The 24,024-nt window shown below is 42.8% G+C and overlaps 1 protein-coding gene across 2 annotated transcripts in view; it reads right to left on the reverse strand.

The window, feature by feature from the left end:
* Window positions 1-24,024, reverse strand: part of CCDC93 (CCC complex scaffolding subunit CCDC93) — a 92,357-nt gene that overhangs the window by 22,508 nt on the left and 45,825 nt on the right. For both annotated transcript variants that reach the window (XM_060625760.3, XM_060625758.2), the window contains 5 exons: window positions 12,030-12,146; window positions 6,319-6,381; window positions 2,754-2,827; window positions 1,200-1,281; window positions 674-745 (listed from right to left, as the gene is read on the reverse strand). In XM_060625760.3, coding sequence (XP_060481743.1) covers window positions 674-745; window positions 1,200-1,281; window positions 2,754-2,827; window positions 6,319-6,381; window positions 12,030-12,146 — 408 coding nt within the window. The remainder of the gene's footprint in view (window positions 1-673; window positions 746-1,199; window positions 1,282-2,753; window positions 2,828-6,318; window positions 6,382-12,029; window positions 12,147-24,024) is intronic.

The following is a 24,024-nucleotide window of genomic DNA, read 5'->3' on the forward strand; positions in this document are numbered from 1 at the left end:
AACTGTGAGATCTTGACCTGAGCCAACATTAAGAGCCAGACGCTTAACCAACTGAGCCACCCAGCTGCCCCTAACTTAACTTTCAGCGGAAATTCCCACTGGCTCCCCAGAAGAGCAAGTCCTGTGTCCTGAGAGCCAGCCACATCCAAACAAACATCACAGAATCCAGAATTAAAACGTCAACTGCGGAAACATCAATGAGTTTCAAGAAGAGCAAGTCCTGTGTCCTGAGAGCCAGCTGGTGACATCCAGCAATGCTCCAGTCATGCTGGAGCTCTAACACTATGCCTTGTTCCTTGCTTACTGCTGCCTTTTAGGGGCAGGGCATGTCCCCAGGCAGCAGCAGAGGATGAAGTGAGTAAATTGGTACAAAATTTAGAGAACAGGTTGCTCTTTGAAGAAGGTTCCTAGAAACACCCCTTCCCTAAGTGGAGGGGGAAGCCTCCAGAGGGTAAATGAGAGGGATGGAAATCTAAGGAGAGGGATGGAAATCTAAGAAAATTCTGTGATGAAAACAGTGGAGAAGCATGTGTTCAGAGGACCAGGTTGAGGGAAACTGGTCAGTCCTTATTAGCATCAGACTCTTTGCCAGTCAGTCCTCCAGAAATCCTCCCGCTGATAAGTCACAACAGCACCTAACAGTCTTGAGGACTCCCTCCGAGCCTGTATTTACCTTTTCATCTCCAGCTGGCACTCTCTCGGCTTTCAGGTTTTCGATTTCCTGCTGCAGCCGCGTCATCTCCTCCTTTAAAGGCGATACGAACATTTACAAAATGCAGACAAGCTGGCGAATGGACTTGTGCCCGCACCACCCCTCTAGTGACCACCAGGAGTGAGGGCTTATCACAGGACCCCCAGACATCCCAGGTTTACAGGACAGGCCTGGGTTCACATGATGTTATTCTTTCACACTTTATAAGACTTCTAAATATACATACAAATTAGAACACAGTGTTTGTTAGACTGTGCTCTCAGTTTGGGGGTTTGACACACACAGTGACCGATGTGACTCACTTCCAGTCTCCTCAGGGTGGCGGGTACCCACCATAGGCCCCGTTCATCTTACACAACTGACACAGAACTGCTCCATGAATCTACATTTTCGGCTGCACTGGAGTCGGATGCCACAACAGCACAAGGGGTGGTGACATTTCACAAGAGTCCTGGTTCAAGATCTGCTCACATCAAGCAACACTTACTCGACAATGTGCTTTAAACTCCTGTTCCTGACTTTTCAGATTTTCATTCATGGCTACAAGTGCTCTCAGGTTCTGCAGGATGCTGAAGAGAAAAGACCAAACAATGACATATGGAAAGCCATTATGATTTTATGAATCACACCTAAAACCAAGTCCCCAGCTAAAGAGGGACTCCCTTTTAAATTTCCTTTGTCTCTCTCCAGAGTGTCTAATGGGTTCTCCACAAATGATAATGACTCCCATTTAACTGACATTATCATTCATTTATATACTCAAGTCCATCGGGCCACATCCAAACAAACATCACAGAATGCAGAATTAAAATGTCAACTGCAGAAACATCAATGAGTTTCAAGAATACTGCATCTACTTGTACCAATTACTCAACAGTATTCAGAGCATAGATGGCATCACACAGTTTTTAATTTCCACGAAAAGGAGACAAATTACTTAAGGTCATTAGAAGAATTAATTTGAAAATAAAAATGTCAAGTATCTGACAATACTTTGCTCCATATCATGAAAGAAGCGTTGCTAATTATAAAGCCAAGTAATCTGTGCCTTCTTTGCTAAAAATGTCCTTCAAATCTGGGACTGCTCAATCTGTGCCTGAAGCTTTTTATGATTTACAATATCATTCAGGGAGATTTTACCTGGCACCTAAACACTTTGGTGCCAAAAAAGTCAAATGTCAGTGTGTCTTACACTTTATTTAAATTGTTTAAAGACAATTTAAAAAACTAATAAAAATGAAGGAAAAAAACCAGCATCTATTCTTTGATTAAAAAAAAAAAAAAAAAAAAAAAAAGACTGCACCTTGAATCCCAAGGATGCAGGGCTGGAATGCTGCCAGTAAAAAACTGGTAACAAGGGTTGACTCCAAGGAGAAGAACTGGGTGGCTGGGGACACGGGTGGGAGGGAGACTTTCACCACATGCCTTTTTGTTCTGTGAACGGATTATTTGGTTTTTAAAACCAGAAGAACAAAGGTGGCGCTTGGTTGGCTTAGTCGGTTGAGCATCCAGCTCTTGATTTCAGCTCAGGTCATGATCCCAGGGTCCTGGGATCGAGCCCCAGGTAGGGTTCTGTGCTGAGTGTGAAGCCGGCTTAAGATTCTCTCTCCCCCACCACCACCCCCCGCACCCCCCCCCCACCCATCTCTCCCACTTGCACATGCTCTCTCTCTGAAATAAAAAACTATATGAAAATTAAAAAACCAGAAAAACAAAAAAGCAAAAGCAAAATGAAAAGTGTGTTGCTTCTGCTCCCAACAGGAATTAGGAGAACGAGGTGGCCAACTCAGTGCGGCCCAAGCCTCTCAGCACGTGCCGGAGCAATGAGGAGTTGCCACATTCTGGATGGGGCGTGTGAACCGAACCGACCCGCATGGGGCCAGACCCTCAGCTCCTCAGTCCTGTGTTCAAACAAAATAAGCCACCAGACACTGTGGCAGAGTCAGTTTCTTCAAAGGGAACACCAGGGAAAAGGGAAAGTAAACACCAGGCAGAGTCACTTTCTTCAAAGGGAAAGTAAACACACGCGGAAACGTCTTACTTTGGATCAGCTTTGGATTCTATCTTCTCCAGGGCTGCTTGCTCCTTGTCCAGTCTCTCACTGTAGCTCTTCAACTGTGAGACAGAAAAGAGGCATGGCTGCTAGACACTTGGGGGGACAGGAGAGTGAGCGTGTGCATCCTCCCTCCCCCGGCTCACATCTGTGCCCCACTTCTGACAGCTGGCCAAGCCCAGTGGACCCAGCTGTACACGGAGAAAACAGGTGCACAAGAGAAACAGGACGGGGGTGGAGAGGATGACATGGTCAAAACCAGACCCATTGAGACACATTCTGCTGGTGAAGGGAATCTTGGCAATGACTTTAAATCACAGCAGCACACGGATGGAAAGCCAGAGTAAGGCCGACGGCAGGTGTCTTTCGGTAGGTCGGTATGAAGAGGGAAGTAAAATAGGCTATGAGAGACAGACCTGGTTTAAATTCCACAACACCAATGTCCATGGCTATCAGCAGGGGTAGGGTTAAATCTATCTTCTTGAGTAATTTCACTTTCTTTTTCTGAGTCAGAGTGAGGATTTAAAAAAAGAAATTTTAAAGAAACTCAGATTTCCATTTATGAGGTCTACACATATACAATAGAATACAAAGGTGCTAAAAAGAGTAAGAAAAAAGCATCTCTTTTATGACGACCTCTAGCATCTACTGTTAGTTGGAAGAAAATGACGTACAAAACGTTGATTCCCATGTGTTTCCAATGTGTATAAAGGCATGTATATATCGAATGTGTACATGTATAAAAGGATATACGCATGAAGTATTTGTAAAAAGATTCACAAGAAACTGGTGATCCTCTGGAGAGGGTAACTATATGGCTGGGTTACAGTGATACAACTATTATACTTTTTGAATTTTGAACTGTGTGAATGTGTTACCTACTCAAACAAGATAAAAAGTTCTAAGGGTACTAGTTGAAAACGGAAGACCAAGCACAAGTTGCAACAAGCCCTTCTTGCCAAAGTCCTAAGAAAAAACAGACAATTATGTTTAAACTGGGAGCAGGTACCGCAGGGACAAGAAGATGGCTGCTGGAAAGGCGGGGCTGAGGAGGCCTGCTGGATGGGATCAGCAGACACAGGAAGGATGGTCTGCAGGGCTGGCATCGCAGTAGGAGAGCCAGCTGCGCTAAGCAGTGAAGCCTGGCTCCCCTAACGATGAGCTGGAGCTCAAGCCTCAGAGGCAGGCGGGCTCCCAGAATCCGTAATGCCCAGGAGAAAGGTGGAGTGCCCCCCCCAAATCACATACTACCGGCTGATCTCACCCAGCAGTAGGACCCACCCTTGTAGAACAATCACGGAAAGCAAAGCAGGCTGCATAAAATGGATACAGAATCCACACAGCCGGTAATAGGAAGTTTCAGAACCAAAGATAAGCATACCACCAAGAATTACCCAACATGTAAGACAGAACCACAAATGAGAAAAATAAAACTGAACAAATCAATTTTGATCTGAAGAAATTGTTTATAGATCAAGAAAAACTTTCGACATGATGGATGCCCTTAGAGAGGTGGGAGAGAATACTGCACATACTACAAAGAAACCTCACACGTAGGAAATTAAAGCTGCGACTGCTGAAATTAAAACATGGACAGGCCAGAACCCGGTGGCTTGGTGATGCAGGAGCACGTAGCCTCCCCACAGGTGTCATGGGCTGTCGTCTGTCCTTGACCTTCCCTGCCCTCTCTACTTTACTAAATTTACTGGAAAGACAGGTCTCCCCTGGTTTTCAGTGCCACCAGGTTATCCTGGAAGGGCAGGTTTTGCTGAAAAGGTGAGAGGGGTCAGAATGCTCGTTTTGCCCAATCCTTGACTTGAACAGATAAGGAGGCAGAGGCCCAAAGGTGAAGTTCATTGCTTGCTCAGGGGTCTGGTCTTCAGGACTCTGACCAGCCAGGCTTCTTCAGAAGTTGCTGAATGCTAGGTTTTATACGGCTTCCCATTTTCCTAGACGGGACTTAGTTTGACCGCCCCACGAGAGAGCGAGCTCTCAGCAAGGTCTTTGGTGCCCGACAGCCAGCACTGGAATCCCGGCATCCTCGGTGTAGCTGTAAAGTCCCCAGCTGCACGATGGGGATGAAAACAGTGCTGCTAGTGTTGTTACAGACAGTCCACGGACTGATACAGGTGAGGGGCCCAGAGCACAGCCAGCACATCCTGATGGTGGCTGCAATTATTACCTGAGGATAAGAGGCGATCTCCTATCACTGACTTAAATCACTTCCTCTACCTCCCAGCACATGGAGCTCAGCAAATACCTGATTTAGTGTTTAATACAAAGAAATGCCTTTAGAGCCACTTGGGATTTATACCCTAAGCCATACAAGTGTCTTAGGAAATTGATATCAAGATGCTTTGCCTTTAATCTCTCCCAGATGGTTATACAAAAACTGATCCATGGCTTGGCAAACTTCATGCCAGAGACTCTGTGGCAGTAACATTTAGACAGCAGCAGGGGCTCTGCCCTAGGAGTCTGCCACCCAGCCCATAGGAAGGTAGTCACAGAGCAGTGTGAAGAAAGCTCATCTGTCCAAATGCGACACAGGCTTCTCTGGGAAGCATGACAAAAAATCTCATTCTGCCGTTCTTTTGCCTGCCCTTTGCAAACGTTCTGACAATAACTGAAGAGACTGGCCCAGGTCAGAATTAAAAAGTTTCGTCAGGTTGACAGCAAGGCAGTGAGCTGAGTGCTACATATGGCTATAGAAATAAGAATTTTAAACGGGCATGTTTCGTGTGAAATTACAAAAAAGGGAGGGGGGTACTGCCTTAGTGTCAGAGAGGTTGTTGAAGACCAGTCCTGCTTCCATGTGGTTCGGAAAGTACCAGGTGGGGCCCCTGTAGGAGGCCCCTGTAGAGTGTGGCTATCGCTCGAGCACCAAAATCACCATGAGGAGAGCTTTTCCGATCCAGAGGAGGATAGCTCTCTATGGAAACACGAGGGACAGAAATATGTAAACTCCTCTCATGACAGGGCTGGCATCAGAAGCGTCTGTTTTCCTGGCCTGGTCTCCCAGGCCATCACAAGTAGTAGGTGAGCCACACTGTAAACGCCCATGTGAGATGGCAGATTCCAAACCTGGGGTAGAAAACGCATCATGTGCTTCGAAATATACCCACCGCCCCCCTGCCCCCCCAATCGGCCTGGAAGATAACCAGCAATGCTGAACAACAAATTACAGCCTTCTGTAGTTCTCTCATCTTATGAAAAGAAGCCTTCTCGTTCTTAAGGAATTCAGTACTTTGAAGCTATTCTACAATCTGTGGGCTTGTAGAGGAGCCGGGCCCACTTACTGGGCACGGCCCCCCCAAATTCTACGTGGCCCGTGCCCTGCTGAGTGGGCTGGCCTTCCTCGGGAAGCCTTTCCCGATGCTTCACGGCCCACGACAGTGTGGATAAACTGGCTGCAGGGGTCATACTGTGAGCTGGTCCCATGTCCCCAGATGGCCCTGAGCCCTGAGAAGTGGACAGTGATGCCTCCCCACAGACTGATGATACAAGGCATTCCATTAGGGGTGCAGGCCAAAAGCGGCTCTGCAAATCTACTCACCTCTGTCAGAGTTTTCTTGGTTTCATCATATCTGGCTTGTAGGCTGGTGTGACTTGCCTGCAGCTATAAAACAAAGAGGAGATACCTGATCTCATTCGATCCTTACAGCAGCACAGCTATGGGCGGATCCCCGTCTCACACATGGGAAAATGGAAACTCAGAAGACACTTAAACTGAGCGAATGTGGGAATTTTAGAATGGCTGTCAACAAGTGAAGAAAAAATTCATATAATTAGCACCAACTACATGTCAGGTGATACGCTAGATATTCTGCCTAAGTTCTATCATTGAATCCTTAAATTCAACGGAAGAAGACATTATTCTTAGTTTATTTTTTTAATGTTTATTTATTTATTTTGAGAGGGCAGAGAGAGACACAGACAGAGGGAAAGAGAATCTCAAGCAAGCTCTGTGCTGTCGGTGCAGAGCCTGGCAAGGGGCTTGATCTAAGGAACTGTGAAATAATGACCTGAGCCTAAATCAAGAGTTGGAGGCTTAACCAACAGAGCCACCCAGGCGCTCTGACATTATTCTTATTTTACAGATGAGGAAATAAAGGCTCAGAGGGGTTAAGTTACTTGATGGCAAGTTTCACAGCTATTAACTGATAAAGCCAGGATTCAAATTCAGGTCTGATGTTTCTGTTTGTCTACACTCAGTTTGGTTAACCAACCAGCGTGCCCATTCACAGAATACAAACTGCATTTCAGCACTCAGGATTCTAGCACAGACTATGACAGGCCGGCAAACAATCTCAGATAGAAGAAAGAATTCAAGACTTCCAACACTAAGAGAAAGAAAATGAATTCCCTTTACTGTTCAAAGTTACATAATTGTAAACGTACATCTGCAAAATGTCATGTCGCTTTTCCTTACTAAAAGGTATATCCTTGTGCTGTCTGTGAACTTTCAGAAATCTGAAAACATTCACCAAAAGCCCAGAGCGTTTATACATTTCCACTCTGAAAAGGGGAAGTGGCAGAAAATGATATCAGGCTCTTTGGCTGTTACCTGAGTACATATTAACAATGAGAAATTTTATTCTGAGTCTCAATGATTGCTTCAAAATAACGTGCCCCATCCTTGAACCTGTAAGCAACCTATTAACAGTTATGTCGCCTTCAGAATCATGACTCCTAAATCATGCTTCTAGTCTCCATGACTGATGGATGGTTACACTTCCACGAGGCCTATCAAGAAGCCAACTCAAGCAGAGAGCAAAAGTGATAAAGGAGGGAAGCAGGTGGGCTTTGGCTTCTCCCTTTTCAAAGGAGCCATCTGTGCAATGAGAACTTCCATTGGCCTGGTTGATAACTGGTAGAGAAGAATATTTCTGGAGAAAGTTTTTCTCTTGAAACACTAGTGGTTGAACTCTTGAAGCTCTTTTGTGGCTCCAGGAAGGGCTCCTGGCATTTCCCACCTGCCTCACCCACCTTGCTGCCCACCTCTCAACCATGTGCCTGACCAGCTGCCATTTGACATTTACCTCATGCTCCGCTCACATGAGGTGTGTGGGAGGAGATGATGAACATGGAGCAGTCCCTGCACTCAAGGAGCTGGACCAGGAAACTGGGGATTAGAGTATGAGAATAGCTGGGGCAGGGCCAGACCTGGGGGAGGCCCAAGGAAAGAGCCTGGTTCACGGGGAGTCTAAGGAAGGCATCACAACAAAGACTCAAGCAGGCTGGGTCTTGGCAGAGATGCAGCTTTCTAATTAGAGAAGACTCATCTCTCCTCTTTAACTGATTTCATAAAAGGTCTTTTCATCTGCTCATCTGACCATCTTTTCTCAAACAGGATGTCCCAGTAGCTTAGCTGAGCTCTTCATCTTACTGGAATTCTTCATGATTCTCCTACCCCTATTTTCTTCTTCATCATTAAACCTTAGACTCACCCCTAAATTCAGTAGCTGGCTACCTCCATTTCTGGGTTCCTCTTTCCTTCCTCAGTCTCAGGTTTCTTCTCAGTTACGTACTAGCTGCGTCCCAGCTCTATGCCTCTGCAGCGCACTCCCTTGTACGCAGAGAGGCTCTTTATTCCTTCTCTTGCTTTTGCCCCTCCTCCCATTGGTCTACTGGGCTAGAACCCTCCCCAGGGTTATCATCAAGGCCACGAGAGTATATCCGGGTTGCCTTCCACCTGCATGACCTTGGATGAGGAGTTCTTGGATTTAAGGAGTTTGGATTCTCTCATATACTACTGGTGGAAATATAAACTGGCAAAATAACTGGTGAATAATTTGATGGCTTCTAGCAAAATAAAAAATGCATGTATTTTTTGACCCAGCAATTCTACTTCCTAAAATCTATCTTACAGGAATACTTACATATTTGCACAAAGATGACTGTACAAAGAGATACATAAATTTGCAGTGGAGACATACCCATGAATGGGGGCAGGTGCAATAAATTATATTACACATGTGCTACGTCACACTATGCAGTCAATTAGAAAGAATGAGGTATATTTATATAGTCAAAGTTTTGGTTTCACCATTAGAAAGATGTGTGATCACAGGCCGAACTACCTCACTTCTCTGTGTTTGTTTCCTTATTTGTAAAATGAGGAAAATAATAGTACCCCTTCCACAAGGATGTTGTGTGAGAAGAATGAATGAGTTTGAAAAGCACTTTGTAAGTACTCAGTAAAAAAGTCCTTATTAGCCATTATCACTACTGACAGAGAGACATCTGTCTTAGAATAAGTGAAAAATGAACTGAATATTGTAGTCAGACAACCCGTTCTCCCAGGTAAATGGGCATATACAAGTGTTTGCAAAGTTCTCAAAAACAGTGGCCTTTTCAAAGAGTAGAGGGGACTGTAATATTTTGGGGGAGGGCGGACATTCATTTCATGATATAGTTCCATACTATTTGGTTTACTTACAGTGAGCTTGTACTATAACCTGTAATTTTTAAAAGTGGTTAAAGCTATTAAAAATGGATAGGGACAAAAAATGTGTGTAGCAGACCTTCACACACAGGCGTGTGGAGTATATGGTCTCTCATTATGACTCGCTGTTCAGTGCTCACCAAGAAGTGAGTGAAGGCCGGGTGAGGTGGCCAGGGAGGCAGTCCAGGAGGGTGACAGAGGAAGGAGCTGGGGCTGCCGCTCCAGAGACCTGGATTCTCACACAAGAGGCTTGTTGCCGACGCTGTGACTTCTGGTGGACAGAATCAGAGACTACTAGCAGGTGAAGGAACTCTGCAGACCAGCAAGTCCAGAGGTGGACAACTTTTTGCAGAAGGGCAAATTTAGGAAGAGCAACCTTTTGTCAAAGAGCAAAGTCAAATTTAAACTTTGGCAACAATGTTTGTTTGTTTGTTTGTTTATTTTGATAGGGCATTCCAAATTAAAATGGGTGTAGCAAATTATCTAGAAATGAAAAAGGCATATTATTATAGCTCAACACATTTTGAGAAAAAATGTTTATGAAAGTGTTGATGTTGGCTTTCAATCTTTACATTCATTTCTATACTTATCTGAGAAGCTTTCTAATCTTTTATTCCTTATGTCTGCATAAGGCTTTGGTTCATATAAGTGCATTCCTGTTTATATTTTCATTTCATCCTTGGAACTCTCTCTCTTTTTATCATCTGAGACCCCTAACTCATACGTGATAAGTGACCTTGGCAAATATTTCCCTCCCTTCATCATTTTCCTCGTCCAGCTGACTAGCTACGTGGCTAGGGACTACTGTACGTGCTGGTCATCATTAAGAGCACTACTTGCAGTAATAATTATCGCTGTCCCTTACAGAGCCTGCCACATACGGGCAGTGTGCCTGAAAAATAACAGGTGCATGGTACCCATAGGTTCTGGACCAACTGCAAAACAGACCCGAGTCAGAGAGGACTGCCCCTTCAGCTGAGTATGCTCCGGGACTGCCACTGCAATGACACTTAGCACCCCTTATCCCCAAGTTTAGATGGGAGAGAAAAAGCAAACGTTCATGCTGAGATACTCTGCCTCATGGGGTCTGCGGTATCTTCAAAACGATCTCCCTCCTGAGAGTAAAGACATTATGATAAAGAAGCATCATCCCTAATTCAGGCTTATCTTGATTCTGTGATGAGTTCTTTTTGAACCAATCACTTTCAGGCTCTTATCATAATGGCAAGGGTCAGGAGTAGAGAGGATACTCTCTGAGCTATGAGTTAAAATGTCTAAATAATAAAACAGAAATCAAATCACAATCTTTGTATCCTTGTTTGCTTATTATCCAAGGCATTTTGGCAAAACCAACCTACTGTTTGTTCAGCTATGGTAGAACAAATTCTAACAGAACAAATTCAAACAAAAAATGATCGAGCAAGCCCATTTGATGTATTAATATCTTTTGAATACGTGAGACTTGAAAGGATAAAAAAATGTACAAGTTCAAAATGCCAAATGGCACCCATTTTTGGAAATCAATTATTATAGGAACTACTGGTGAATGGTTCTTTACGAAGCTGTATTCATTCCCATAATCTTCTGCTACACGTGCTTTTCTAATTAATTAAAGCATACTGCCAATGCAACTGAAGCATGTAACAACTTTTTATCCTCTATTGATTGTTCCTGAGTCAAACTCTACTTTCTAGAATGAATATGTGAAGGTCTTTCCAAAATAGTCCCATCCATCACCAAGTATACAGAATACCATGTCCTAAAGCTCCCTTGAAAATAAACTTGTTTCCTCCATTTCCCCCACCTCATCAAAGCCATCAACAGCTCATGCCTGGACTACTGGATCAGCAACCTAACAGTCAGTCCAATGAACTCATGCTCCCACAACAAATAGAATGGTCTCTGAAACATGCAAAGCTGATAATGCCACTCCCTTCCTTAAACCTTCCAATGGCTTCCACTCACCTTATCATGCCCTGGGAAGTCCTGTCTGATCAGCTTCTGCTAACTGCCCCACTTAAGACTCTCCAGCCACAAAACAGAAACTGGCCAGGACCCTTCCTCTTCCAGGTCCTAGCTCATGTTGTTCCATAAATTCCCAGCCAAGCCCCCACCTACTTCCCATGCAGCCTTCCAGCCCAGCAAACACCTATTCATCTTTTCAGTAGGAGTCCTCTGTGACTGAGGCTAGGTCAAGTCTCCCTATCTTATCACTCTAGAAGTCTACTTCAGGCACTTATCACAGCTGTAATTAAATGGTGTTGTGTGTATGATGTATTTGTTTAGAATATGTTCCCTCATTGCTATCTTAAGATCCTTAAAAGCAGGGATAACTTGTTCTTCATTCATCCCCACGGCCTAGCAGAGTAGTGTTCAGTTAACATTTGTGAGCCAATAAATGCTCTTCTTGTCATGTGACCTTCTTCTAGAACAGACGTTGGCAAACTTTTCAGTTCGGGTCAGAGGATAAATATTTTAAGCCTTATGAACCACATCTGGAAAAGGCCAGAAAGTAAACTATCTTGGGCTTTCTGGGACACGTGATGTCTGCAGCAACTACTCAGTTCTGCCCCTGGAGCTTGAAAGTGGGCACAGAAAGTATGTAAACAAATAGATGTGCATGTATTCCAATAAAACCTGACTTACAAACACAGGTGGCAGCTGAACTGGCCTAAGGGCTGTAGTAGGCTAATTCCTTTTCTAGAACTTCTATTCTCACATGAAGATCTTCACTCCTTCCCCGCTTTCTCCCTTCTTGAAGAATAGCTTCATTTTACTTGAATGTAATTATAAAAAAAAAAAAAAAAAAAGCCACCAACCTCTTCCAGATGTTTGGTCTTCTGCAGAATCTGCTTGTTCAAGGAAATGACTTTCCGACGATGTAGCTGGGAGGTTCCTAATTTTTCTGGACTTTCTTCTGCTGACAACTCAGACTGCTGTGGGAAACACGGAGGGCAAGCCCAAAGATTTAGTTAGCCCATCTCAGTTTACGTGAGATGGATCCATCCCTGCTCACCCTGGGAAGAGCACTACGAGCAGCCTGTCAAAACCAAGCCAGGGCAGCCATGGGGTCCCATGCAAAACCCCGGTCCAGAGAAGACTCTGACACAATGATCAGGTTCCTCACCAACAGAGTCTGCATTCCTGGCAGAGGGGCAGCATGTGCAGAAGCACAGGAATACATAACTGTGGTTATGTTGGTATCATGTAGGTCATATAGGCAACAGGGCACCATCAAAAGGTTTTAAATAGAGGAATAACACAGTCATATCAATATCTTCATGAGACTACAATGGAGTTATCAAGAATGGCAAACTGATTCACTTTCACTTTCACTGAAGTATTATAAGTATATGGTCAAAAAGTTTAACTGTTTGCAAGTATTTATAATGAAAAGCCACAGCCTATCAACTTATTTCTCTCCATCCTATGGATCCACTCCCTTTCTATTCTTTTGGTGTTCACAGAGGATAAATTTGAAAGGGATGAAAGTTGGTGAGGGGCCAGCAGGAGATTCCTAAAATTGTATGTGAGGAGGGAAGGGAGAAAAAGGTTGTGTAGGAAGTAGAGACCTATCAGGACTCGAAGTGGGTAAGGGAGAGATTTCTGGGTGAATGCAGCAACGGCACTGAGAAACCACACAGAGGAGGAGGCAGCTGGGTAGAGACACTGAATACAACCAGCAGCCTCACCCTAGTGAGAAGCCTTAGGACAAACGAATTAAAAGGTTGATCCTGTTGCAACAGGAGTCCTTCCCATGCTTCGTAGATAATCATAAAAAGCTTAGATAAGCTTTATTAAACAAATGCCCATTTCAACCACATTTCCTTCTTTACTGGAAGTATCCCAGTTCCAAACTAGGCAGTGACTTTAAGCCCGAGTGCAACACAACTGCTTGGGTATTTGATTTTCTCTGCATGTTTTCGCAGTGATCATAAGCTTGAAAGTCTGGAAGATTTGCCCACAGGGAAAAGAGATGGGGAAGTGAGGAGGAGGAGAAATTGGACGAACAGTCACCATTTATTTTGGTTAAGGACTTCCCTGAATAATTCAGCAGCACTACTAACAGATGATGAGTTTTTGCCGCTTAACGGTTCCGGAGGTGGGGAACAACCAGCAGGATATGGCTGTGTAAAACAGTAAGGAATATCCATCACTTTCCATCTCGTGGGCTGGTGGGCCATAAAAGAAACAGAAAAACTAAGCACTCAGTAATGCAACATATCTAGCCTTGAAACCAGGGATTTTAAAAAAATGTCAACTAACATACTCTAGCTTATCTGGATCTCTGGGAATTAGAGTTAACTTTAAAATAAAAAAAAAATTTTTTTTTAATTTACTTTTGAGAGAGAGAGAAAGAGAAGGAGAGTGGGGGAGGGGGAGACAGAGAGGGAGACACAGAATCTGAAGCAGGCTCCACACTCTGGGCTGTTAGCACAGAGCCCGATGTGGGGCTCGAACCCATGGACCACAAGAGCATGACCTGGGCCAAACTTGGAGGCTTAAGGATGCTTAAACCACCCAGGCGCCCCTAGAGTTAACTTTTGCAAATACAACTAATTTGGTCACATCAAGAGATTCGCAACCTATAGTCTAGAGATGGGGAACTGTTTCTGAAAATTATCTGAGTATAAAAACTGGGGGAGGAGGAAGGACGACTCCCTCTCAATTTTTAAATCATGTCAGAAACAGATTTATTATGAACCAATTATATTTCCTCTACACTGATGAACAATGTTATTTATTTGCCCACTTTTGTTTGCTATATATATTTAATAGCTTTTTTTTTTTCATAGTTAATTTTCAGATTTGGGTTTTACCATCCAACTTAGATTCCTTGACACTGATTTCCAGCATGTCTCTGGCATATCCTGAGAGCTTTTAACTCTACTAGAATTACATAAGCCTTCTAGCTAATGATTTATTGACAATTGAAACAGAATGGATTCCCTCTTCCCGGGAACTACCCCAGAGGTATGTCCCCATGTTTGATATCAGGATTATCTGGAGTATCCTGACCTCCTCCAGTGGCCTATGCAGGCAGGCTCCAGGGGATCAGTGTCTCACTTATCCCCCAGACTTCTTCCAGTCTGCAGGGGCGAGCACATACTCATTCAGGGCTGTTCTGGACCTTGGCATGGCTTGGATGGTGTTTCCAACTTTTAGCAAGTTTTCCTGCTGATGAACTGCTTTTATGGCTAAGGTCCTCAGGTAATGAAAAGTGTATCTCCAACCTGGCTTCTTTACCCTCTTACCCATGTACCTGCATACGTACAGCTTTGTTTTAAAATCAAGACCTTTGACTTCACTTCAGAGAAGGCTTCTTGCAGGAAAACCAGTGGCTACCTCGATATCTGGAAAGATATCTAGGCCGGTTTATTATCTCTTTCTCTATTTTACAATCTTTCTACCTAGATTTATTTTACTATTTTATTTCATTTGAGAGAGAGAGAGAGAGAGAGAGAGAGAGGCAGAGGGAGAGGGGGAAGGGGAGAGGGAGAGGGGGAAGGGGAGAGGGAGAGGGAGAGGGGGAAGGAGAGAGAGAGAGAGAGAGGGAGAGAGGGAGAGAGGGAGAGAGGGAGAGAGGGAGAGAGGGAGGGAGAGAGAGAGAGAGAGAGAGAGAGAGAGAGAGAGAGAGAGAATGAATCTTAAGCAGGCTCCATGCTCAGCATAGCTTGACCCCACGACCCTGGGATCATGACCTGAGCTGAAATCAAGAGTTGCACACTCAACTGACTGAGCCACCCAAGTGCCCCTTTCTATCTAGATTTAAATTTTTAGCCACATGGTCTGACTCTCCCAGGGGTCGTCAAGGTCAATGTCTTTTTCACAATAATACTAAAATGTCATCTTGTTCATTCTCATTCTCATGATTATACTGTGAAGTTTCTCAGATGTTACATGTCATGTAGTATCATTGCTTTGATGTTAATATGTAATGCATTTATTACTATTATTTGTAAATGCATTAATATGTGAGCTATTGAGACGTCGGTAGTTTTTAAGAGTTCTTAAAGGGTCCTGAAACTGAAAATTTTGAGAACCACTACTTTAATCTAAGGGGCCTGGCCCACTTGGGAATCCTGTATTGGTCCCAATCACTGATTGGGGCCACCTTATTAGCAATGAGCTCCAATCAGTGGAGTGGGCCCACCTATAACTTATATAACCTAGAGAGAGGAAAGTTCCTTCTGATTCCACTAGGTGCAGCCCCTTAAATTTGAATCTTCAAAGCATTAATGTACATTAATATCAGGATATTATATGCCAATTCCATATCTGACATTTCTCCATCCCAATTAAAATGGGTAATATATGCACATGAACAGGCTCAGAGCACATATGAATTGTGGGTTCCTCCGTTTGCCTTTGAGTCTAGTGATGGTGCTATGCAAAGTGCTTTGTTTAATGGGAAGTTATTTTTGTGCAGATATAACCATTTATTCTTAAGCTGAATTAAAGAGTCTTAACCTAGTCAATGGAAAGCCTAGTTTTTAAACATATTTTTTATTAAGCAATCTAGGACTGATAAAGGCAGAAGCAGTTCTTTAGAGCATTATGGCCCATGTGGCATTCTGGTCACTGAGAGTCACAGTGAGAAGGAAATTGAAGATGACGATGTTGGATCTGGAAGGATGAGACAAAGTTGGACCGATGGAGAGGAAACTTTATAGTAAATCTTTCACAGAAAAAAATAAATCCTTGGGGCATCTTAACTGATTTCTACTTGAAAAGTGCAATATCTCTCAAAGAATGCCAATCATCTACAAATATTCCATTTGTGTTTACACTGGAGGGAGGACTAAAGAACCAATCTAATTTTGTTCAACAATTTCAGATTAAGAACGTGCTTTTAAAACCACAGTGTGGATTAAGATGACTTCTAGTACAGATTCAATGTTTTCTAATAAATGATAGATATTCATAACTTCCACTCTTAGGGGAACCAGATTTAAATGTCATTCAATAATATTAGTCTGGTTCAAAATAGTAAATTCCTAAGAGAAACAAAAAGTGATTACTTTAGCTAAAACTATATACTTTTATAATGAAAGAGACCCCAAAGGTTATCTACATACAAACCTTCTTCCTAAAATAGAAATCTCTCCTATGTTACCTCCTTCCCCTACTAAAATATGGCCACAAAGCTGTCAGCAATAAAGATCCCTATCTCATGATATAGTTCTCTATACTGAAGAGATGGGCTTCAGTTTCTGGCACGTTGATGAACCCTTCTACTGAGGACAAGTAAACAGATAATATAAAATACTTAATTTTTTAATCTTTTAAAAAAGCTATGAGCTGGCAAGAATGTAAGAAACCTGTCAAGCCAAAAGTTAGTGAAAGTGGAACTCTAGGAAGGTATGTATACCCACTGCAGTTGGCTTTTTTCTTGAAAGTGTTTGTCAACACCAGGTGAACTCAAACTTTGATTTTTACACTTCAATAATTGCTTTGCATAAACCTTGAAATAGGTGAAAGAAGAAAGAAAAGTCTGCAGCCAGATTTTTGTGATAGATTGGCCCTTATGCAGTGTGTGTCTAAATCCACACACTACCTGTATGGTCCAAAAAACCCTCAAGTCAAGACTATGTTTGTTTGTTTGTTTGTTTTAATTTTTTTAATGTTTTATTTATTTTTGAGGCAGAAAGCGACAGAGCATGAGCAGGGGAGGGGCAGAGAGAGAGAGGGAGACACAGAATCCGAAGCAGGCTCCAGGCTCTGAGCTGTCAGCACAGAGCCCGATGCGGGGCTTGAACTCACAAACTGTGAGATCATGACCTGAGCCGAAGTCGGACGCTTAACCGACTCAGCCACCCAGGCGCCCCAAGACTATGTATACAATGGACTTGGGCTGGGGTGTCTCCGGGTACTTGCCAGTACGAAAAGGCAAATCTCCTCTGAAAGAACAGAGATTCAACTCTAGGCTTCAAAGAATTTCTGTAGGTAAATTTGCAAGGAATATGAACTCACAATCAAAATTTGAAAGCACGTACAAAACATAAGCAAAAATCCAGCAGAAAACAGAATCAGATCTGCAGAGACACAAACACATACATGTCCATTCTTCCCTGAAGCAACAGAGATTAAGTGTAATCACTCTTTCACATAGTAGTTAGATTTACTGACAAGGAAGTCTCCATCGCTCTTTCCTCTCCCCTTCCTGTAATGGTGTGTCAATACCCTTCCCCATCTTGGCTTCTGTCCTCTAGACATTCTCCAGCTTACAAGTGACCTTTTCACTGGAGTCTGAGCGCTGCAGATGGGATGGGACTATTCGCTCACCCCCCTCTGCTTCTATTAATGAGACTAGATATGTAGATTCTTTTCAGTATTTCTGACTCCCACTAATGAAATTGTGTGAATTTCAAAGACCCATATTCATGTAACACTGCTGAGTCTAACGCACAGTTCTGGGTTGCAGGGCGGGCAGTATCTGCCTGGAATGCACTTAGCATTTAGTATGCATGAGCAGAATCCTATACCTCCCACTTTTATCCCCATGAACTACTGTCAGGTCGCCTGATCCTGAATTGGTATGACTGATTTTGCTGAAATTCAATCAAAGTTCACATTTATCCTCTTTAAAAAATGAATTTGTTTGGGCTCATCATTTCAACCTAAGGTAGTTTTGAATGTTGATTCTATTCTCCAGAGTGCTAGCCATCTCTTCTTTTCTAGCTTTAAATAATGTTCAAATCTGACAAAACAAATTCTATGCTTTATCCAAATTGATACAGATCCCGAGACTGTGGGCTGCACTGTGCAGCTTGAGACCATCCTACCAGGTCAACAATTCATTAGCTGATACAATTTTTTTCTTCTTTAGTTGCTGTTAGTTACTATCTATTGCTTTAAGTCATGCAGATTTCAGGAGACTGTGGAACACTTTAGAAATCCCATATATTTAACATTATTCTTTCCGGATTCACAGGATTCCTTAATCTCCAGATTCTGATTACCGTTCTAAATCTCTCCATCCCAACTTCCTTTGCTTAGCTGATGTAACCTTCACTCAGACCCTGTTATGTATGAGGCACAGTGGTAGGCACTGGGGACATGGAAAAAGACATAGACCTTACCCCTGGACCTTCACAGTCCACAGTCAGGTAAAGCCTTATCCACAAATAAAGGGGTTATCCTCCACATACTCCTCAAGTCTAAATTGTGCCACAGAGGAAGAGAGAGTTTTGAAAGCTCTTCTTGTTCCTTCTTCTCCCTCCCTTCCATTTTTTCTTCCACAAACGTTCATGAAAACCCTATTACGTTAGGCACTGGGGATATTCAATGAGCCCAGCCATCACTTACAACAGACATCCTAGTCCTGGGAGGCAGGTAGAGACAAGCAACACAGGGCACTGTCAGCAGCGCTAGGAAGGAAACTACAAGGAACTGATCCACGCAACATCTTAGAAGAGTCTGTCTTAGGAGGGAAAGTCACCCTGAATGGCCCCTGGGCGAGTCTCGGCAGAATCTTGTCAGAGTCACTTGTCAGCCTCAATTGAGCATTTATTATGTGTTAGGCAACTGAGATACAGGGATCAAAGATGAAATCTTGCCCCTCCAGAAGTTTACAGATGTAGGATGTGATTTGTCGAACATTCGTGACCTTGTGTGAAGAAATGGAGTCCAGAAGGAAGGGGTATAAAAATCCACCCCTAGAAAAAAACTCTTTTTTCTGTCTGTGGTCACAGCAGGAGCTTCCCAAGAGGGCAGGCAACTCTTTCCTTATACCATACTTGTTCCCTAACTCTACATGCCAGTGCTGCTAGAAGATGGTAAAAAATGCTGCTCTGTGGCGGGGCCAGATGACGGGATTAGAAACATTTGAATCTACACTTACCAGAAACCACGGTAGTTCTAGCTCAGGCCTGACTCTTCAACAAGTAGTCAGGGTCGCCTGGTTGCTAAGGTCCCCATGACCTGCTAATCTTGACAAGGCCCCTGGGGCGTGCTATCTTTCCTCAGTCCCCAGCCCCCTTAGTCTATTCTTTTCCATTTTGTCTCAACTGGGTATAGTTTTAAAAAGTCACTCATTCTGTCTATTTATTACCAGGAAAAAAAAGTTCAGTATCAACTATACCAACAACCAATTTGCTTCGAGCGTGTACTGATGTTTCAAATGGCAACACAAACCAAGCAACAACTGGCATCCACTTGAGATCACCAGGCTATATTCTTCTGCAATTTCTCTCTTTATGGGTTGGTTGACTGCTAACTAGGAGCTTCTCAAGGCAGCGTCCACATCTTCTCATAACTCTGTCCTTGCCCCCATACCTGACACTGCCTGGGACACAGTACGTGCACAACAGGTGTTTGCTGCAAGAAGAGATCATCCCATGTAGGGGCTCAATTCTCTCAGTTCTCGGCAGAAAAGAAATCAAGCTGAAGACTTAAAATATCCCCCAAATGATACCACTTTTCTTTGTAAATGTTTTAAAAAACTAAGTGGAATAGCACTAACTGAAGATATAAAACCAGCGTAGAGAAATAACAACATGAAGGCAGCTACCTCAACAAGGCAGATGACATATTAACAATGGGTTCTTCTGGGTCAATCCTATCCAATTTAGTTAGACAAATTCTCTGCGGTCCTACCGGGAGCGAAGGCTTAGGAGGCGCCGGCCACTGCGTGTGCCCAGCATCCTCTGGTTCATAGCAGTTCCTGTGGGGATTCACAATCACCATTCTTCTTCATTCCAGACGGCTGCCAATCAAGGCCAGAACCATGTCGAACAGAGGTCATCCTTAGGACTTTACACACAGAAGTGTGGTGGGTGTGAGAAGACTGATAGTCTGTGGTGAAGCCACCAGGTGACAATGCAGAAAGAGACAGAGTGAAACAAAGGCAGAAAGATGAGACAAGGCTGTTTGAGTCTCTAGGAGCCCTGCATTCATGGACCTCCCAGTTATGACAGCTGATAAATGCTCCCTTTTGTTTATACCATTCTGGACACAGTTCCTATCACTTGCAAACAAAAGGCTCCCACACAGCATACTGTCCAGGTTAGTGAGTGGCAGAACTTAAGAGACAAGTTTTCTTTGCTTGTTGCATCACAAGTGGCATAAAAATTATCATGGTAGACAAAACTCAAATGGGAAGAAATAGAAAATTTGAACAGACCCACAACTAGTGAAGAAATTGAATCAGTTATCAAAAATCTCCCAACAAATAAGAGTCCTGGGCCAGATGGCTTCCCAGGAGAATTCTACCAGACATTTAAAGCAGAGTTAATATCTATTCTTCTCAAGCTGTTCCAAAAAATAGAAATGGAAGGAAAACTACTGGACTCATTCTATGAAGCCAGCGTCACCTTGATTCCTAAACCAGACAGAGACCCCACAAAAAAGGAGAACTATAGGCCAATATCCCTGATGAACATGGATGCAAAAATTCTCAACAAGATACTAGCAAATCAAATTCAACAGCATATAAAAAGAATTATTCACCATGATCAAGTGGGATTCATTCCTTGGCTGCAGGGCTGGTTCAATATTTGCAAATCAATCAACGTGGTACATAAGAACCATATGATCCTGTCAATGGATGCAGAAAAAGCATTTGACAAAATACAACATCCTTTCTTAATAAAAAAAAACCTTAAGAAAGTCAGGATAGAAGGAACATACATAAACATCATAAAAGCCATATATGAAAAGCCCACAGCTAATATCATCCTCAATGGGGAAAAACTGAGAGTTTCCCCCCTAAGGTCAGGAACACGACAGGGATGTCCACTCTCACTTCTGTGGTTTAACATAGTGTTGGAAGTCCTAGCATCAGCAGACAACAAAATGAAATAAAAGGCATCAAAATTGGCAAAGAAGAAGTCAAACTTTCACTTCTTGCAGATGACATGATCCTTTACATGGAAAACCCAAAAGACTCCACCAAAAGACTGCTAGAACTGATACATGAATTCAGCAAAGTCTCAGGGTACAAAATCAATGTGCAGAAATAGGTTGCATTTTTATACACCAATAATGAAAGAACAGAAAGAGAAATAAAGAAACTGATCCCATTTACAATTACACCAAGAACCATAAAATACCTAGGAATAAACCTAACCAAAGATGTAAAAGATCTATATGCTGAAAACTATAGAAAGCTTATGAAGGAAATTGAAGAAGACACAAAGAAAAGGAAAAACATTCCAAGCTCATGGATTGGAAGAATAAACATTGTTAAAATGTCAATACTACCCAAAGCAATCTACACATTCACTGCAATCCCAATCAAAATTGCACTGGCATTCTTCTCAAAGCTAGAACAAACAATCCTCAAATTTGTATGGAACCACAAAAGACCCTGAAGAGCCAAAGTAAAATTGAAGAAGAAAACCAAAGCGGGAAGCATGACAATCCCAGACTTTAGCCTCTACAAAGCTGTAATCATCAAGACAGTATGGTATTGGCACAAAAACAGACGCATAGACCAATGGAATAGAACAGAGAACCTAAGACTGGACCCACAACATATGGCCAACTAATCTTTGACAGAGCAGGAAAGAACATCCAATGGAAAAAAGTCTCTTTAGCAAATGGTGCTGGGATAACTGGACTACAACATGCAGAAGAATGAAACTAGACCACTTTCTTACACCATACACAAAAATAAACTCAAAATGGATGACAGACCTAAATGTGAGACAGGAAACCATCAAAAACCTAGAAGAGAAAGCAGGAAAAAAACCTCTCTGACCTCAGCCGCAGCAATTTCTTACTCAACACGTCTCCAAAGGCAAGGGAATTAAAAGCAAAAATGAACTATTGGGACGTCATCAAGATAAAAAGCTTCTGCACTGCAAAAGAAACAATCAACAAAACTAAAAGGCAACTGATGGAATGGGAAAAAATATTTGCAAATGACATATCAGATAAAGGGCTAGTATCCAAAAAACTTACCAAACTCAACGCCCGAAAAAAAATAATCCAGTGAAGAAATGGGCAGAAGACACAAATAGACACTTTTCCAAAGAAGACATCCCCAAATGGCCGACAGACACATGAAAAGAGGCTCAACGTCACTCATCAGGGCAATACAAATCAAAGCCACCCTGAGATACCACCTCACACTGGTCAGAGTGGCTAAAATGAACAAATCAGGAAACAACAGATGCTGGTGAGGATGTGGAGAAATGGGAACCCTCTTGCACTGTTGGTGGGAATGCAAACCGGTGCAGCCACTCTGGAAAACAGTGTGGAGGTTCCTCAAAAAATTAAAATAGAGCCACCCTATGACCCAGTAACAGCACTACTAGGAATTTATCCAAGGGATATAGGAGTGCTGATTCATAGGGGCATACGTACCCCAATGTTTATAGCAGCACTTTCAACAATAGCCAAATTATGGAAAGAGCCTAAATGTCCATCAGCTGATGAATGGATAAAGAAGATGTGGTTTATATATTCAATGGAATACTACTTGGCAATGAGAAAGAATGAAATCCTGCCATTTGCAGCAACGTGGATAGAACTGGAAGGTATTATGCTGAGTGAGATAAGTCAGTCAGAGAAGGACAGATATCGTATGTCTTCAAATCATATGTGGATCTTGAGAAACTGAACAGAAGACCATGGGGGAAGGGAAGGGGAAAAAATAGTTACAAACAAACAGAGAGGGAGGGAGGCAAACCACAAGAGACTCCTAAATACAGAGAACAAACTAAGGGCAGATGAAGGGGTCGGGGAGAGGGGAAAATGGGTGATGGGCATTGAGGAGGGCACTTTTTGGGATGAGTACTGGGTATTGTATGTCGGCCAATTTGACAATAAATTCTATTTATAAAAAATACATAGCTCAATGTACCAGTAAAAAAATAATAATAAAAAATAAACCAATGAGCACAAGCCTCCAAAAAAAAATTAAAATTAAAAAACAAACTGTTTATAAAAATTATCACGGTAGAAAGGGACAAAATCTAATCAAATGTGATTGTCTGCATTCTCTAGAGACTTTCTTTCCTTTCTGTTTTTATACGTGCATCCCTGACCATACTCTGGCCATTACCTCTTTTTGGCCACACCCAGCTCTAATTACCTGAGCTCCCCACAAGTGCTCCTGAAAGATATCATTTCAAGACAGTCTAGGCTTTGGATTAAGTGCAAGATAGAGAATGGTCCTCATAATCAACAAGTCAGAAGCAATGGTGCCAGAACTTCTTTTTTTTTTTTAAAGTTTATTTATTTATTTTTGAGAGGGAGACAGAGAAAACGAGCAGGGGAGGGGCAGAGAGAGAGAGAGAGAGAGAGAGAGAGAATATCCCAAGCAGGCTCTGTGCTGACAGTGATGTGGGGCTCAAACTCACAAACCGTGAGATCATGACCTGAGTCGAAACCAATAGTCGGACGCTTAACCGACTGAGCCACCCAGGTGTCCTGGTGTCAGAACTTCTTAATTGTTGGAAAGGAAAATTTCCAAAACCTATTAAGGAAAAACAAATCCTTCCACAAATAAGTCCTTCGGTGGTCCAAAATTCATCGAGAAGTTGACAGTCTTCTGGCTAGGATGTTATTTTCCAATGACATGAAAAACAATGCACACATACACACCATTTTCATTTTACCTATTTCTGTGGCTAGTTCCCAACATGATCTGGCCTCTTCTCTCTACTTAGCTCAAGGTAGGCAGTTGGATGAGGAAAGATGCTAAAGAGGCTGTCATTGCAAAGCCTGGAAGGCAGACACTAAGGATGATGGCAAAGGAGGCCTTCCCCGCTTTCCCGTATGAACACGTCACCTTGCCAAGGAGACAGGTTTCAAAGTCAGATGGTCCTGTATGCAAATCTGGAACTTACCAGCTGCAAGATACTG

This window comes from Panthera onca, chromosome C1 (assembly GCF_046562875.1).
Source record: "Panthera onca isolate mPanOnc1 chromosome C1, mPanOnc1 haplotype 2, whole genome shotgun sequence".
In the NCBI taxonomy this organism is placed as follows: domain Eukaryota; kingdom Metazoa; phylum Chordata; class Mammalia; order Carnivora; family Felidae; genus Panthera; species Panthera onca.